Genomic DNA, 19,266 nt, shown 5'->3' with positions numbered 1-19,266 from the left:
GCCCAGGCAGGCAATCACACACACACACACACATACGCCCCTCCCAGGAAGAATGCAGCCACAACAGCAGCGAGGCTGGGCTGGACACGAAGCGGGATGGAGTGCAGCACCCTGGCAGAGAGAGGGGAAGCCTGCGGTGAGGCACAGGGACCTCAGCAGCTTGCTCACTTTGGAGAGGCTCTTCACCGCATGTTGGGGAGCTCCAGGCAGAAGTGGGGGTGGGACAGAAGCACTGCTGGAATGGAGAGAAGCAGCGTACCAGGGGGAGGAAAGGGCGGGGGACAGAGGCGCACCCTGGAGGGTCAGCCTTGCTTGCTCCACCTCTCCCCTTCTGACCCCACGTTCCCTGTCCCCTGCGTCCTCTCCCCCCTTCCTTCCATCGCTGTGTCGACTTCTCTTCTCCTCCTCTCCAGCGTTTTCCTCCCTTGATCCCTCCCCAGGGACAAGGGAAGTGCCTGGGAAATGCAACGGAGGCAGGTCACCGGAGAGCCAGCCCCGCTTGCCTGTGAGAAGATGCGACCTGCCTTGGGTCCAGGGCACGGGCTTGTGATAAAGTGCGAGCAGCCATGCCTTGCCGTGGCCCTCTCCCCGGCAGAGAGAGGCTGGAAGTTTCCCATGGGGGTGATTCCCAAGCCCTCTGATTCCGGCTCCTTGACTTATTTGCCCCAGGCAGAGGTTTTCCCTGGCAGGAGAACGGAACAAAGATGAACCCTCCTTGTGTGCACGGCTGGGTTGCCATGAGGCAACCTCCGCACAGAATGGGACAGAGCTGCCCAATGCAGTGTGTGGAAGAGACACAGAGTGAGGAAGACCCAGGTACGGGGGAAGGCAGCTTGGGGAAAAGACCGAACTGCGCCCCTTCCCATTTTGGATGAAGCAAAAAACAATTTGGGGCACCGCTTTTTGGCGCCCCCAAATCTTGGCGCCCTAGGCGGCCGCCTAGTTTGCCTAGTGGTTACACCGGCCCTGTCGGCACCCCTGCACCACGGGCAGGTGGAGGGTCCGCACGGCTCCCTCAGCTGCCGGGGCTCCACCAGCTGCTGGCCTGGCCAGGGGGTGGGGCCTCACGGGGAAGAGGGTGGGGTCTGCTGTGATGACAAGTGGATGGGCCAGGCCCGTCCATTTTCAAAAAGTGGGAGTGCGGTGGCCCCAGTTCTGGCATCACTGCTTCATGAACGCTTTTTAAAGGAAAAGGTAAATAGCTGTGCACAATGGGCCAGATTATCAAAGGCTCTCTAGAAATGTGCCTCTGATATTTGTGCCTTTTTTGTACAAGCAAAGCCACCAATTGCACTCTGTTTGCTGCACAAATATTTATATATATATTTGCACATGTAAAAATTACAGATGTATTTTTGGGGGCATCCCTATATGTTGGTGATAACTTAATTTCAACAGTTTTCATTGTGCATTTAAGAAACCTTTTAAAAAATATTTTTAGCAAGATACAAGGACAGGTACTGTGCAATACAAAACAGTTGTAAGATGCATTTTAGAGTGAATAGAGAAGCAGTCACAGGTGGGACTCTTGTTAGGAAGCTTTAGATATTGTTTTTCAGCCTTTGTTTATGTGATATCTGTTCATTACATGGGATAAAAGTAGACCTAGGATCTATTTTTCACATTAGAAGTGTTAAATACATACCATGATGTGTGGGTGACTACCTTTCATTGAACAGACGCAGCATGTATCAGAGAATAAATGATCTTGGTGTGGACAGCTTTGTGTAAAGTGCATTTTCCTTGTTATAGAAACTTTTTACCAGCTGAAGAGCATATTGATTTTGCTGGATGCTCTTTGATAATATAGCAGGTGTGCTGTAGCTTTGTGACTGCTGAATTTGACACAACTCTAAATTCAAAGTGTGAATTTCAAACCTGTTCTGTAGTAGTTATCTAACAGCTAGCACCATTTCCAACATTCCCAGAGGAGTTCAAAGGCAAGACCTCAGATTTAACAACATTTTGTATTTATCATGGGATTGAAGAGTTGAAGGTTGTCTGATCATATACCACAAAGCCACGCACAGATCAGATCTCATTCATTTGTTTAAAAAAAAAAGTATTAGAAACTCACAGGAATTGAAATACCTATCTTAACATGTTTAAAATGTTATGAGGAAAAGCTACACACATAAAATTCTAATCTGATTATAAAAAAAAAAGTTACATAGAAATCAAGGGATCGGTACAAAAGACGCTCACCATTTTAGTTGGCTATTTCTTTGTTTCATTTACAGTATTTATGACTCAGGGCATGACCAGGCTACATAGGGTGCAGCAGAAAGCTGCATCCACTTCTGCTCATGAGTGGCTAGAAAATGGTATAATTTATGTTTTCTGCATTTTTAAAAGCATTCTGACTAATTACACTGGTTAGAGGGCATTCTAGAGGTTCAAGAGTTCAAACCCACTGAGACAGCAATTTGTCTGGAGTATGCCTTTATTCTGATATATGGCATGATGTTAACTTATCAGCCTGTTTACTGAACATTATTTTTTTCAAAATAATAGTCTTGTATTGCTCTCCCAACTACTTATCTGTTCCGCATCACTGAAGCAGAGACACCAAATTACTCTGAGAGATCACACATTTTCTCTTCTCTTTTTTCTGTCTCTGTATCTTTCTTGAACTTGGATGTAAAATATAAATTTTAAAACATCTAGCTACTAAGAAGAGATGAATGATTCAAGCCTTGTATGAAGGCAGAAAAAATAAAGCTAACTAGTAAGAAAGAAATCTGTTTAAATATGCTGCTATACTGCCGACCTCAGATGGGACACTTCAATTTCCTATAAGTGCCAGAGCCCATCTCAGTTTGTTCAGCCAGTCATTCAAGCAGCAGAAGACAATTTGGGAAGAGGCAAAATATTAACCATGATACAAATACAATATGCAATTTAGGTGGCAGTAAAGATCATAGTGCTGTCTCCATGGTACATGGTACACAGCACAGATGGTCACTATACGGTCTCTTCCACACTATTCCAGCTATTGTGCCTCATCCTGACTAATTCAGTCTACATGGCCCATTAAATCCCTGACCTCTGCTCAGACTCCCATTAAAGCTTCTAATTACTGCCAGTTTTGGCACAGTTTTTTCCACTATGAAAATCTGGGAATTGAGACCACTAAGCTCATTTCACATAGGCCATTGAACTGCCATCTGATGGTAATAACTCTTACTCAATAGTGACCCAGGCTGGGTTTGAGCCAGTGACCTAGGGAGATGGCAATATATCGTGCTACCAATCCTTAGAATCTTCTGCACCAGCACAAAATGGCTTCAAATGGGAAAGGAGAAAGCATTTAAATGTTTAAGTGTAATTAAGAAAAATACAAGTGGCTACAGGCTTATATTAGTAAGCGGAGGAAAAATTCATATAGAGTTAAATCTTGGCTGAAAATCATGATAGCAAAGCAATAGAAAAACACAGTCCTGTTTTTATTTTTTTGAACAAAGACATCAAAATGAGGATAATTAATCCAATTCTGCACTTTTTATATGGATAAACCTCCCATTGAGCTGAATGGAAATATTGTAGTTTTAAGCTCACATAAATCATATTTTAAAGAAAGTCATAGTAAAATTAAAATGTTGACTGGGGTTCAGTACATTCAATAAAACACATTTTAATAAAAATCTTAAAAGAACAGATACCAGAAATGCTTAGTGCCTTCTAAAGCCTCAAGATAAAGGGGAGACATAATTAAAGAAAGACAAAAAGAACTTTGTGAAAATTAAAATTTGAGGATGCTGAACGTTTACTGTATTTTTTTAAAAAAAGGGGTTTTCAAAACAAACAGAACTTGAAACAAAAAAGAGAAAGTAAAACTTTTTCAGAGTAAAAATAAATTAAAAGTGAGGTCAGTGTGCACACACTCTCCCTCACACACATATATATCAAATATTGTATGCCTTTCACCTTCCCTTCATGTTCCATTCTCTCCTGTCTCTATTTTCATAATGGTACCTCTCTCTATTCCAGTCATCTTCCTGGTTATTTAAATGTGATTTTATTTCTGATCAAGATTTCTCACAATATTTCCGGCACCTGTTTTATCCCCCATGTTTTTCACACTTACTTACTTAAATCATTTCTCCTGGTTTGATCCGGCTCTGAAGAGTACAGAAACAATTTTCTGCCTCCTAAAAACAACCTTTCTCAACAGCCCACAGAAGGCCTTAAAGATACAGCTACTTTTATCTACCTTACTTGTCTACAATATTTTTCTCTCACCTACTTTCATTTTTGTAGCTTCTGCTGGTCAACAGAAGTCATTCTGCTTCAAGCTGTGTCACTGATTATATGATGAATTGTATATTTCAAATAGAAGAACATTGTTGTCACTCCTTGGTGTCATCTTGTGTTGAAGATAAATGTTGTAACGATGGTTGGAACAAAGGTTTGGCTTTCTCTGATTTCTCTGATTTTTTACTTTTTTTCAGATTAAATTTGACAGTGATGGTGTCTGTGTTTGCTGTGAAATGCAGCATCAAACATCAGGCTGCAGCAACCTTGGAGAAACGCTGAAACTGAACCCGCTGCAGGAGTGTAATGTTGTGAGGCTGACTCTAAAGGTGGGGAGTAAAAAGGATTATCACTTTATTAGAATATAACACAGCAAGTGGATTTTGATAAAGGCATGTAGTGAAAGTTGTTTGTGCACTGTCAACTGCTTACTTATTCATAACAAAGAGACTTAGCAGAAAATGAGAACCTGATCCTGCAAACATGAAATCAATAAAGCTACTCATGTGAGTAAAGTTACATGCTCACTTGTTTGTAGGATTGTTGCCTATATTTGTACAGCATAACCATTTTGTTAAAGGTTGAATATGCCCCAGGGTACACCTACAAAAATCTTATTGTAGGTTGAGGGCTTATAATTGTAATCTTGATGGTGCCATTTTGATTAAATGTTTTTTTAAAATAATCCATATAAGAGAATAATTTAGAAAAAACAGATTATCCAAAACGTTTCTGTAAAAATCCTTCCGGTGTGAATTCCATATTTATTATTTCTGCTGTGTGGCTTTGAGAGCTCTGTATTCCCTGACTGTTCATATTAGAGAAAAATGTCTCACTAGGCACATGAAGAAATTACAGCTAATCAGGCAAACAACTGACAGTGATAACACACACCTTCTATAATTATGATTAGTAATGACTGTGGATTGCTGCAACAAAAAACAGCTGTGGTATGTACTCAGGGCTTTATTCTGCCTTTTGTTTGAAAATAAGCACCCCACTTGAAATAGTACATCTGTAACGGCATGTAGGCTCTCTCTACGCTGCCTTTTTTAAAAAAAAAAAATTATCTTTCCACTATCACCACTTCAGCCCCATTGGTGGTAGCAAAGGTGGGAGCCCTAAAGTGGAAATTTTACCAAAGCTGACTAATCTTGTTCACAACAAGTCTAGAGAGCATAGTAGGAAAAATGTCAGTGACTGCCAAAAACATTTTCCACATTAAAATGTGTGTGTGAGAGTATGTACGCATGCTCATACATGTGTGAATTTGGTTTTGAGTCAGTCTTTGTTTATGGTGCCTTTGATAAATATGGCCAGTGTTTAGTTATTATATATGTTGATTACTTTGGGCCTCTTTTATGTGTTTTTTCCAAACCATATGCCTCATTCTTATTGTCAATCCAGAATAAACTACCCAGCCATTTCAGCTGTGGATATAACACAAAGCAGTAACATATCTACAATTATATGTATTTGAGGAATAAACAGTTCTTCTTCGAGTGCTTGCTCATGTCCATTCCATATTAGGTGTACGTGCTCGCCACACACACCAGTGCTGGAAGTTTTCCCCTCGGTGGTATCCGTAGGGGACCAGCTCTTGCGCCCCCTGGAGCAGCGTGCATATGCTGCAGTATAAGGGGCACCACCAGCTCCCCACACCTTCCGTGTCTTATTGCCACCAGGGACGGTGCTGGAACATCTGCTGCTTTGGCTAGCATTGCGCTTCATTCAGTGTTTCTTTTGAACATTTCCCTGTAAAATAGTTGTACATAGTTAATAGATCCCTTAGAATTAGTTCTAGTATAATTGGTCCCAGAACAGGATGGGGCATGCTCCAGTCCCCAGGCTTTAAGCCCTGCGATCGTTGTAAGCGACCTATGCTGATCAGCGACCCGCATGGTAGTTGTTTAAGGTGTCTAGGAGAAGGACACACAAGCAACAAGCATCACATCTGTGAATCCTTTAAACCCCAAACAAAAAAGGAGAGACATGTCCGTCTCAGGGCACTGCTGATGGAGTCGGCGCTGACCCCAGCACCAGAGCAGAGGTCTGACTTGGCCCCAAGCACCTCAGCATCGGTGCGGAGCGCCCCGCCGGTGCTGTCTACAAGCTGGCACCAATCCCCCTCCCCAGCTCTGGCCAAGAAGTTGAAGAGAACCATGAGGGGAAGATCTCCCACTTTCCGTAAGGGAAAGAAAAGGGCTGGAGAGAGCCAAGACCTGTGCTTGACAGCTCAACACCTCCGTCAGGGACTAAGGCCCCAGCTCAGGCCGAGCAGTCTCGCCCATCCTGTACCATGCCTGCCACACTGGACAGTGAAGAGGGACGACTTCATCTAGAGGTCTCATCAATACCCGAGGCACTGTAGGGAGTGCAGGAGATCCTGACACTACTAGTGCCACCCACACCGGCTCCGGTGGTACCCGGGTCCTGGGGTAAACCCACCTTGGGACCTTCCTGTATGTCCCCACCTCAGCAGCAGCACTCCCCTTCGTGGGGGAGGTCCCGCCAGCACTCACCTGCATGAAGCCGTCATGTCTCAGAAGCAAGGAGGCAGGCTTAGCAAAGTCCTTGTCAGTCTCTGGACCCTGTGCACCGACAGCGGGATTTGAGGCGTGGCTCGGCAGTAACCTGGCGCAGACCTACGGAGGCACGCGCCCCTTGGCAAGAGCATCAAGACCTGCCCTTTCTATCTCCAATGCCTCGGCACCGGTCACGCGACCAATCGTATGAATGGAGCCACTGGTCACCGAACCGCCAGCACCTCTCTCCAAGACACGATTGGAGAGATCCTCCTGCTGACTGGATCGCTCCAGCTCCCGGTCCTGCTTCACGTCCCGGTACTGGTCGAGTAGCATGAGGTGTAGATCTCCAGATTACTGACACTGATCCGCCGAATGCTGATGGTCCCCGAAGTCCCATGCAAGGGACTCATCTCAATCTGACAGGTCGAGGCGCAGCAGTTGGTGCCACAGAGAGAAGGGCTGCTGGTCCACCCGATTATGGTTGCCTGACAGCGACCACTCTACTTCAGGCTGGGGCACTGAGCAGGAGTCCTTGGCAGTGGGACAAGCCCTGGCACCGGCAATATTGTCTACATCATCAGCACCACAACCAATCCAATGGCCCAAGGCCAGTGGCCAACAGCCTGGTACCCCGGAATCCATGGGAGTTTACCCAGCCTTCGCAGACAGTCTGGTCAGTGGCAGGGGCCTTGGATAGACCTTCGGCCTCTCATCGCACCCTCCACCAGAGGTGGAGACCCCAGAAGGGCAGACCCCCCAGGCCCATGAGGACCCAGGAGACCAGCCGGCTGGACCTCCAGGGGACATGGCAGATCCCACGGCACCAGCTTCATCCTCACCATCGCTGGATGAAGTGATTATGGGTCCCGCTTACCCAGTTCCACAAGATGACATGAAGCTGATCAGGAACTATTGAAGGGGGTTGCCTCCAACCTGGGGCTCCAGGCAGAGGAGCTAGAGCAGGGATCTCAAACTCAAATTACCATGAGGGGTCACATGAGTACTAGTACATTGGCCCGAGGGCTGCATCACTGACACCCCCCTGCCTCTGCCCCCCGCCCCCACTCCACCCCTTCCATAAGCCCCCCCGCCTCACTTCTTCCAACTCCTTCCCTAAAGTCCCCAACCCAACTCCGCCCCCTCCCTGCCCCTATTCCAACTCCTTCCTCAAATTCCCGCCCCTGCCCCGCCTCTTCTCTGCCTCGTCCCCAAGTGTGTGGCTCCCCGCTCCTCCCCCCTCCGACCTGGAAAGCGCCTGAAGGTAGGCAGAGGAGCCAGGACACTACGAGCTGGCGGGGGGGCGGGCGGCGGGTGAGGGGAGTTTGGCGGCTGCAGGAATAACTCGGAGGGGATGCGGGGAGCTTGGTGGGCCGCAGCAAAGAACTTGGTGGGGGTGGAGGGTGCACGGGGAGCTTGGTGGGCCGCACCAAATAACTCCGCGGTCTGCGTGTTTGAGACCCCTGAGCTAGAGGAGCCATCGGACTCCCTGTTCGACGTCCTTTGGTCCACAGCATCTGTTAGGGTGGCTTCACCCCTACATGAAGGGATATTGTAAATTACTAATGCCTTATAAAACCCCCTCTTCCTTGCACCCCATTTCGAAAAGGGCTGAACACAAATACTTTGTGCTAGCTAAAGACCATGAGTACCTCTACGCTCACCCGGCGCCAAATTCCTTCGTAGCTGAGGCTGTTAATCAAAGGGAGAGGCATGGGCAACCCAGGGCTATGCCCAAGAATAAAGACTCAAAGAGAGTGGATTTGTTTGGGCAAAAAATGTATTCGTCTTCCAGCCTTCAGTTGAAAGTGGCCAATCACCAAGCCCTCCTCGGCCACTACAACTATAACTATAACGTGGCAGGGCATGGTCAAGTTCGAGGTTTTGCTTCCTGAAGGGTCTAGGAAGGAATTCCTGGTGATCCTCGAGGAGAGTACAGCTGCAGCCAGGCAGCTTCAGACAAGGCGGACTCCACAGCTCCCACCATGGCCTTGGCCATCTCTATGCAGCAGGCATCCTGGCTTCTCCTCTCTGGCTTGTCGACAGAGGCTCAGCAGTCAATGCAAGATCTGCCTTTCAACAACCAGGTCATTTGCAGAACAGACGACAGTCGGCTTCATGGACTAAAAGACTCCTGTACTACCCTGAAAACTCTAAGGCTGTACGTCCCTGGTCCAGCCCGTAAGCAGTTCAAACCACAGCCAGCTCAGGGCCAAGGGAGCCAACCCTAGCAGGAGCCACCCCACAAAAAGGGTAGGGGCTACAAGCGCCACCCGAGCCACGCACCTTCACCCTCTGCCCAATTGGGCTCAACCCGCATTAAGCAGGGGGCCAAGCGAGCGTTTTGAGGATGCACCGAAGGGCGACCTACTGGACTATACCCCGGATCCATCTCCCACTTTTCTCCAACTGCCTTTCTTTTTTCCTCCCGGCATGGACCACTATAACTTCAGACCGTTGGGTCCTCAATACAGTGGCTCCAGGTTATACACTCCAGTTTCTTCCCCGCCCCCATCCCTCTTCAGGGACCCCCCTCACAAGAGTCTCCTCATGTAGGAGGTGGAAGGGTTGCTGCAGTTGGGTGTGGTAGAAGAGGTTCCACACGAGTACAGGAACAAGGGTTTCTATTCCCAGTACTTTTTAATCCCAAGGGCCAAGGGCAGTCCTCAGCCCATCCTGGACCTGCAAGACCTCAACAAATACCTAAAGAAATTGAAGTTCCGCATGGTCTCCCTGGCCTCCATCATCCCCTCCCTGGATCCGGGAGACTGGTATGTTGTCTTCAACTTGAAGTATGCTGTCTTCAACTTGAAGGATTTATACATAGTGAACTTTCAAGGTCACAGACACTTCCTGTGATTCACGGTGGGAACCGACCACTATCGGTTTGCGTTCCTTCCATTCGGCCTTGCAACAGCACCAAGGGTGTTTACCAACCTCAGGTGTTGCAGTATCCAGATTCTTCCGTACCTCAATGACTGGCTCGTCAAAGGCTGCTCTAGGTCCCAAGTCAAAAGGGATGTCATGGTGCCGCAGGCCGTGCGCCAATCCCTGGCCTGCTGGTAAACCACAAAAAGTCAATGTTAGTTCCAGTGCACAGGACAGAGTTCATCGTGGTGGTGCTTGACTCCACCTACGCCAGAGTGTTTCTGCCGCAGGAGAGGTTCCAGGCATTGGTGGACCTCATCATGGGAGTCTCCGTGTTCTCTGTGACCACGTCCAGGGTTTGCCTGCACCTGCTGGGCCACATGGCAGCATGTACGTATGTTGTCCGCCATGCCAGGCTCAGGATGCGGGCCTTACAGAAGTTGCTGGCGACAGTCTATTCCCAGTCCAGAGATCACCTGAAAAAGGTTGTTACCATCCCACCAATGATTCTTACCTTGTTGCAATGGTGGACTGACCCCACAGCTGTCCTGGAATGAGTTCCATTTGACAGCCCTTGTCACTCAATCGAGTTGATATTGGACACCATGGACCTGGGCTGGGAAGTGTGCCACGGCAGCCTCCAGACCCAGGGCACGTGGTCCCTGGAGAAGATGACGTTGCACATAAACATCAAAGAGCTCAGAGCAGTACGTTTGGCCTGCAGGGTCTTTCTGCCGCTCCTGGAGGGCAGGGGGGTGAGCATGTTTACGGACAATATGGCCTCGATGTTCTACATCAACAGATGGGGGGAGCATGCTCATTGGCCCTCTGTTAAGAGCCTCTCCAGTTGTGGGATTTCTGCATCAACCACACAATCCACCTGAAGGTCTGTCACCACCCCGATGTCAGGAATACGCTGGCAGATTGCTTCAGCAGGTCCTTTTTCTAGCACCATGAGTGCTTGCTCCATCTGGAGGTAGCCCGGATGCTCTTCCAGAGGTGGGGAACTCCCCAAGTGGACCTGTTCGCCATCAGACAGAACAGGAAATGTCATCACTTCTGTTCCCTACAGGGTCTGGGTAAAGACTCCGTGTCTGATGCCTTCCTCCTGTCATGGTCGTGGGGACTGATGTACATGTTCCTGCCAATCCCACTCATCAGCAGAGTCCTCTCAAAGGTCAAGAAAGACAAGGCCCAAGTCATCATGGTCGCCGCAGTGTGGCCGCGCCAACATTGTTTCAGTATGCTGATGGACCTGGCAGTGGCCACTCCCTGGCCCCTTCCAGACCAACCGGATCTGCTTTCACAGGATCGTGGGTGTCTCCTACACCCCAACCTCTCCCCTCTCCACCTGGATGCTGTGTGGTTGCACTTGGAGGAGCAAGCCTGCTCTAACGAGGTCCAGCAAATCCTCCTGAAAAGCAGGAAGCCTTCCACTGAGCAACCTACCTGGCCAAATGGACGAGGTTCTCCCACTGGGAGTCTCAGCATAGCATCTCTCCAGCGTGGTGCTCTTTACAATTTACTTAGATTACCTGCTCCATCTTAAGAAGCAAGGGCTGGCCCTCTCTTCCATCAGAGTGCACCTTGCAGCTATCTCTGCTTTTCACCTGCTGATCCAAGGTCAATTCTGTGTGTAACTTGCATGACATGTCGGTCCGATTCCTGAGAGGCCTCGAGAGACTCTTCCTGCTGGCCTGGGCTCCTGTCCCACAGTGGGACCTTAACTTGGTTCTCTCCAGGCTCATGGGTCCACCTTTGAGCCTATGGACTCCTGCTCCCTCTCCCACTTGTCATGGAAAGTCGCGTTCCTTGTGGCGATAACATCTGCGAGACGAGCGTTGGAGCTTAAAGCCCTGACATCTAAGCCGCCGTATACGGTGTTCTACAAGGATAAAGTTCAACTGTGACCCCCATCGGCCTTTCTGCCAATGGTGGTGTCTTCCTTCCATGTTAACCAGGATGTCTTCCTCCCAGTGTTTTGTCCCAAGCTGCACACCACTGAGGAGGAAAGGTTAAATGGTAGGAAAAATTTTGTCACAACATTTTTTACAATAGCCTTAGTACATTTTTAAAAATCATTAATTTTCATCAAGAATTTTAAGAAAGTGGCTAAATTTGCCTTTCATTTTTTTAATGTTTAATGGTTTTTAAAATAGGCATATTTTCATGGGAAATAGTTTTAGAAGTATTTTGCCCACCTCTACTCAGATTTAATATATACCAACTTTATTTTATAGGGTCAAGAAGCATGTGGACCAAGGGTATCCAGTGAATATAGTGTACTTAAATTTTCAGAATGCCTTTGACAAGGTCCCTCACCAAAGGCCCTTACTCAAAGTAAGCTGTCACGGGATAAGAGGGAAGGTGCTATCATGGATTGGTAACTGGTTAAAAGATAGGAAACAAAGGGTAGGTATAAATGGTCAGTTTTCAGAATAGAGAGAGGTAAATAGTGGTGTCCCCCAGGCGTCTGTTCTGGGACCAGTCCTATTCAACGTACTCATAAATGATCTGGGAAAAGGGGTAAACAGCCAGGTGGCAAAATTTGCAGATGATACAAAATTACTAAAGATAGTTAAGATGCGGGAAGACTGCGAAGAGCTACAAAAGGATCTCTCAAAACTGGGTGACTGGGCAACAAAATGGCAGATGAAATTTAATGTTGATAAATGCAAAGTGATGCACATTGGAAAGTATAATCCCAACAATACATATAAAATGATGGGGTCTAAATTAGCTGTTACCACTCAAGAAATAGATCTTGGAGCCGTTGTGGATAGTTCTCTGAAATCATCCACTCAATGTGCAGTGGCAGTCAAAAAAAGCGAACAGAATGCTGGGAATAATTAAGAAAGGGATAGCTAATAGGACAGAAAATATCATGTTGCTGCTATATAAATCCATGGTACGCCCACATCTTGAATACTGTGTGCAGATGTGGTCGCCCCATCTCAAAAAAGATATATTGGACTTGGAAAAGGTTCAGAAAAAGGCAACAAAAATGATTAGGGTTATGGAACGGTTTCTGTATGAGGAGAGATTAATAAGACTGGGACTTTTCAGCTTGGAAAAGAGATGGCTAAAAGATATGATTTGAGGTCTATAAAATCATGACTGGAGTAGAGAAAGTAGATAAGGAAGTGTTGTTTACTACTTCTCATAACACAAGAACTAGGGGTCACCAAATGAAATTAATAGGCAGCATGTTTAAAACAAATAAAAGAAAGTATTTCTTCACACAGCGCACAGTCAACCTGTGGAACTCCTTGCCAGAGGATGTTGTGAAGGCCAAGACCATAACAGGGTTCAAAAAAGAACTAGATAAATTCATGGAGGATAGGTCCATCCATGGCTATTAGCCAGGATGAGCAGAGATGGTGTCCCTAGTCTCTGTTTGCCAGAAGCTGGGAATGAGCGACAGGGGATGGATCACTTGAGGATTACCTGTTCTGTTCATTCCCTCTGGGGCACCTGGCACTGGCCACTGTCAGAATACAGGATACTGGGCTAGATGGACCTTTGGTCTGACCCAGTAGGGCCATTCTCATGTTGAGAGAGAGAGAAAAGGATGGAGCCTACACAAAACATATGATAAAAAATGTGCAAGAGGAGTCTATGAGCTAAAGCATTAAAATATTGCAGAATACATTTTATTTATTTTATTGATTTATGGAGCATCACGTCTTACAATTAATTGACTCTTCTGGAGCTTGACATTAGAAAAATTGAAAGGAACCAACACAAGAAGTCCCTTAGGTACAACATAAAAAGGGCCATTACTTAAATGTCTGAAATACAGTGTTTTTGAAGTAAATAACTCTCCAAATGCTAGAAGAATTAAAGCACGAACTTGTTTTTGTTTAAAAAAGAATTATCACACCAGTGAGATGATCCACATTAGCTCCCTCTTTCTCTTTCCCTCTCCTCCTAACTTTTTTCATCCCTCCTCTCTTCTCCTGCTTTCTCATTTCTCCTCCCTTTCTTCTTTTGTTCTTCTTACTCCTTTTCTCCTTTTCACTTCTCCATCTCGTTCTATATATCCTCTATAGTCGGCAGGACACCAAGCTCACTGTCACAGTTCAGGGCAACTACATTTGTATTTCCTCCTCCATCATCCACCAAGGGCCCTTACTCTAATCTCCTGGTTCCTCAGCTGTCACCTCTCTTGAGTAGAGACCTGCATCTATCTCCCTTCTGACCAGGGGTTTGTTTGTTTGTTTTTAGGCTGCACAATCTCCTGCCTACACTGTGATATTCCCAGCAAGCCAGACTGCCTAAATAAGCCACTGTCTATGCTTTGCTTTCTCTTCAAAGGCTATGAACAACATATTTGCAAGCAGTTATGAGTTACCACACAGTTCTTTCTAAGCAAGCATAGTTATTTTTAAGCTGAAAGCATTAAAGAGAAAACATTTTTAAAAACCATAGAAGAACCTACACACATGCTAATAAGCTTATCAGAGATCACCCCAATCCCAACAAGGGATCTGGTGAGAGTCAGTCCTTCAAACTCCACCAAGCGGTTTTTTCTGTGGTTGCAAGTTCATCACAGCCTCAGCTTAGAACTAGCACCCCCATGAAAAGTTCGGTCTCTCCTGTATACAGCTTGGGCCTTTGATCTTCAGATTCCAGGAACAGGTAATCAGTAGACAATGGTCCCCTTCTCAGGATGTAGCTATAAAACTCTGGGGTTTTGCATAAGTGGAGGTGGGAAACTTGCATTCACCTCCCCCTAAAGATCCCCAAGAAAACCACTTGACCCAAAAGTCCTTCTTGTCTGGACCATTGTTCAGTATAATCCTTTGAGGTTCATAACACTTCCAAGGGTTTACAACCCATCTCCCTCCTAGAAAAGTTACATATGACCTCAGTCCACAATAAAACCTTTGGATTTAACACAGTGAACTCCAAAGACAGTTACACTTAATTTTAAAAGTTTTTTTAAGGTTATTGCAAGAAATTGCACACTCTCTCATATCTGTCACTTTCACACGTTGGGCAAGTCCAACAATGACAATCCAACCAGTAGAAGACAGTGTTTGAGTGGACTGACAAATTTAGCGTAGTAGTAATTGTAATAATAATAAAAATAATTTAGTGGGGCTCAGTAACAACTCCATAGTTAAAGCAACTCTGTCAAACTAACAGTCATACTTTTGCCTGAATATTGTTATCTATGATTGTTACAAGTGACACCTTAGATTACTTTAGCTGAGAGAGATTGGAGAAATAATATTTTATTCTTTTCCCACTCAGTTTTCTTTCTTAGTGTATTTTACAGCCTCTCTTTCCCCAGTGTATCCAGTTAGTTTCCCCTGGGGTTGCATGAGGAATTGTCATTATAAAACCACAAAAATGTTGAAAGTGGACTCGGAGTAAGCTCTAGTACCTGAAACAACATTATAATCACTTCTGTAATTAACTAGACTTCAAGCTAACCATGTCCCTGTAAGGGTGCAAACAGTGGTGTGTTATCTTAAATCCCATCTTCTATTAAGCTTCTGACAGAAATACAAATCATTTGTATGAAAATAGTGCTATAGATGGAACCCAGTAATCATGGAGAGTCTTGAGTCAAGTGAATAGGGTAAATACCGACATGCGGGAAGAACAGGCTTGCTTCAAGAAGTAATAGAATGCAGTTTGTTCTCAGTATATCTTGAGATGACATGGAGCCACAAAACAAAGTTGGAACAGTAAGCTGGATTGAGTCTAATGATACCACCACATATCATGACTAACCCAATAAAACAAGCATTCTTTCATGCTGAGCCTGAGCAACAATATTGAGGGCAATATTAAAGGAAAGTAAATTGCAGAATCATTACAAATTGCACTAACAATTTTCTTCATATTAACTACCATTACAAGAGCAGGTCTAGCAACACAATTATTAAAACATCAGCAGCATTTTATTGATGCTAGTGCTGCCACCGTTATTATCATTGTCAGAGTTGCATCAGCGGTAGTGCAATGCTAGAAAAATTCTAGTGTCAAGAACACCAGAGAGTTTTGTGACTACCAAGGTACAATCCAGCCTAATGAGTAGCTGTGTCATCCTTGCCCTCTAACCTAGGGTGCCCTTTGCTACTGTAGCCTCCAGCCTGGACTGCTCACAAATAGGCTCCAGAATGCAAGTCACTCCCAGCTGTGTCTGTGTGTGTGTTGCAGCCAGCCAGCCACACCTTGGCTCTTACCAGCCTTGGTTATTCTTCAGGGTGACCACAATACACACCCAGTCTTAGATTTCCCCCGAGAAATGAATGTCTTATACTGCCAAGCCCTCTCTGGAACAATACAAGTTTATGTAAAGTCTGTTGTTTCTTTAATAGAAATAATATGCACACAACTTGCCACCCCAAATGGAGTTTCCCCAAACACTTCAATTTAAACACACTGAATTAGAAAATACAATAAAACAAGTTTATTAACTGCAAAGAGAGAGATTTTAAGTGAGTGCAAGTAATGAGGAATAAAGGTCAAAAGTGGTTACAAGAAAAGTCAAGATAAAACGCAATTTTATCTAACTTACAAACCATGTTAAATTCAAAGCAAAGATTTCTCTACTACGTGCTTTCAGCAGTCTTACTGACCAAACTTCGGAGGTCAGGACTCCTTCTCCCAGAATCCAATTAATGGTTCTTTTGTTGCTTTGGGATCCATGAATGCAATGGGCAGGTAAAGAAGAGGTGGGGGTGCCTTGGGGTGTTTGTCCCTCCTTTTATAGTTTCAGTCCCCCTCTTGAAATACATTTCCAGTTGGATTCCAGGAAACAAAAACTCTATGGGGAACGATGTTCCCTGCTGCTTTTTCTTCATCTGTTTGAGCTTCCTTTGTTTTCTTTCCTGCTTGATGACTGTGTTTACTGCTTAAATACAAATTAAGCAGAGCACACATTCCTTTCTCTGCGATGGACCTGTTTGCCAACCTCAGTTTGGAACATGTGTTAATAACACCCTACAGTGGAATTTTATAACTTCACATTATGTTCACAATGTTGCCACACATATTTTATCAGGACAATACTGACCAGCAAATTATGAGTTTTCAAATGATACCTCACAAGGCATACTTTGTACAAAGATTATTACAATAGTGGGTATGGTGTGGACATGGGTACAGTCTGTCACAAGTATAGTTTGTATAGTTGGCCCATCTTTTATTGTAAGTATCAGATAGCCAGCCACTAAGAATAGCAAGATGGCAGAGGAGATCCTTTCCCTCTTATAATGTTATTGCAGAACTAAATCCATTTAGCTCTAGTTAAACAAAAAGCTCTGTGGACTCTTCAGACGGGTCTGGAACAAAAGGTCACATGACTAAGAGTTGTTGATTGAATTTAAGTGTTTTCTATCAAGATTATGCTGCTGCCATTTTTTTGATCTGAGAAAGATTCAGAAAAGGGAAAAGACCATTCCGTTTTGAAGGTAAATCTTCCAAGCCTTGGAAAATAAAGTCCCACATTATTCTGAGGATCATCACATGCTTACTGGAGAAGGAGAAAGGTTGGCTTGTAGTTGTAAAGGTAACTGTTAGCTTTGAGGCTGATAACCCTTAGTTAGGGCAATATCCTTAAAAATGGCTACTTTAACAGAGAGGAATTTAGAACTCAGGCCAGTGCCAGACTGCTGACAAGATCCAACACGTCCAGGGCATTGGACAAACTGTATAATCTACCTCTCTGACCTAGCTTGATTCAAGATATCTATGGCTTAGTGACTGCTCAAAACCACCACCTGTCTACAAACCAGAGTAGGTTCAACAAAACCACAGTGACTCAGGCTGATTCTGATGAGTACAAGATTTGTGATAAAAAACAGAAAAGAGTGCACAACTGCATCACTGGTGAGACCCCCCTGTATTATCAAGACCTTGCTGGATGGTACTGTGAGCTCTGTATTCTTTCAAATTATCCTGCCCAGGCAACTCGGCTCATCACAAGTCTGCAAGCGGCACTGAACTTGCCTTCTCCTCTAACTTCAAATCAAAAAAGTACTTTACATAAGACAATATGAATTCACTTATCTAACAAGAGAAAGTTGTGGTCACAAATAGACCTCCAAAGACTAAAAGATTCAGACCCTGATATATTAGGCAGTAAAATACCCTGCACCAGTTGTCCTAGGTAACTGCAACATTACCTTTGACAAGGCCTCAGATACAACAACTCCCAAACTCATGTACTCGCTTGACTCCATAGGACTTTCACAGGTCATTTCCAGACCAACCAATACACCTGGTAACACATTGCACCTGGTCTAGTCAAGATGTAGAGGACTACAAGCAGTGGTCAGAGCTCTTCTACATCTTAAGCAGCTCAAGAGGTCTTTGATCCTGCTCCTTCTGTGAAGGCTCATAGATCCAACCAAATTCTATTAAATCATCCAAGGTGTCTCCTTGAGAAGAGCTTTATGCAGCGTGAAAGTTTTCACCAATAGAAGTGGGTCCAATAAAAGGTATTACCTCACCCACCTTACCTCTGTAAGGTCTCTCCAAGGCAATAATGTCCTGGACCTAAAATAGGTGGGTTGTTCAGAACACTGCAATGTCTCAGGAACTAATCCAGGACTATGGAACAAACTCCTGTAGGATCTGAGAACCACTGTGAATCTCACTGTATTTTGTGCTGAGTGAATGGCATACATGGGACCTTGCCTTCGCTCATGAAAATACACAAATAAATAAATATATATTTTGATCCACATGCAGTTTTTTTTTCTCCTTGGGAGAGAGAAAGGGATACAACAAAGGGATAGAAAGACACAAATCACATCACTTAATGTACTACTCAAAGTACTCAAATACCATTGTGAAGGGCAGTATAAGAACCTAAAAGGAATAGGATAAAGGAAAATATTGTATGAAAGGACCATGAGGAGACAAATTGCAGTAAAAAGAAGATGAAAACCAAACAATATTGAATTCCAGCAACTGGAAAGAATATGCTGCAGCCTAATTTTGACCTTTTGTGTTACTAGCTTTGTGATAATCAGGCTTGTATTGTACCATGCTACAGAAAAAGCAATGCAGGCATTCTGGATAAAAACATTTATGCATAAAACCTGATCTTGTCACAGAGAAACAACAAGATTAATCAACATAACAAAGCAGGCTTTGCTACTGTTAGAAAATCATATTAAGAAAATTAAATTTATGCTCTCTCTACCATTGCAGCAGCCTATTAAGTTATATTTGACAGAATCATGCTATGCCTAAGAATGTTGGGTCAAATTCTGGGTGGTGTTGTGTGCCTGTAACTTTTCACCTTGGGACAAATTGGATGTTTGTGTAAATCACAGAATCATTGCATAATTCAGCACTATTGATTGCCTCTGCTTAAGGAATTTCCTGGGTTGGAAGAGGCAGATGTATATTAGGAGTAAGGTGCACTGCGAAAGCCATTGATGGACGTTTACTGCTCCTCTCTGTACTATCCGTGATTCTGTCGATTGTTGTTAGACCAAAACTTTGATAAGCAACCACACACACAAGTCAAACAATTATTTTTTCCTTACAAAGATCCTGTCAGTGTACATGGCCATAACATACAAAAACAAATACCGGTATGATTAATGTAAAACATTTGTGTAATAAGTTATTTATCATCTCCTGTGAG

General features: G+C 44.7%; 1 protein-coding gene across 5 annotated transcripts in view; it reads left to right on the top strand.

Moving 5' to 3' along the window:
- Positions 1-19,266, top strand: part of ENTREP2 (endosomal transmembrane epsin interactor 2) — a 385,274-nt gene that overhangs the window by 282,213 nt on the left and 83,795 nt on the right. For 4 of the 5 annotated variants that reach the window (XM_048868176.2, XM_075133027.1, XM_048868175.2 and 1 more), the window contains one exon: positions 4,452-4,583. The exons of the other annotated variant lie outside the window; for it this stretch is intronic. In XM_048868176.2, the coding sequence (XP_048724133.1) occupies positions 4,452-4,583 (132 nt within the window). The remainder of the gene's footprint in view (positions 1-4,451; positions 4,584-19,266) is intronic. 5 annotated transcript variants of the gene reach the window in all.

This window comes from Caretta caretta, chromosome 10, assembly GCF_965140235.1.
Source record: "Caretta caretta isolate rCarCar2 chromosome 10, rCarCar1.hap1, whole genome shotgun sequence".
In the NCBI taxonomy this organism is placed as follows: domain Eukaryota; kingdom Metazoa; phylum Chordata; order Testudines; family Cheloniidae; genus Caretta; species Caretta caretta.
This window is presented reverse-complemented; position numbering and strand designations above follow the sequence as displayed.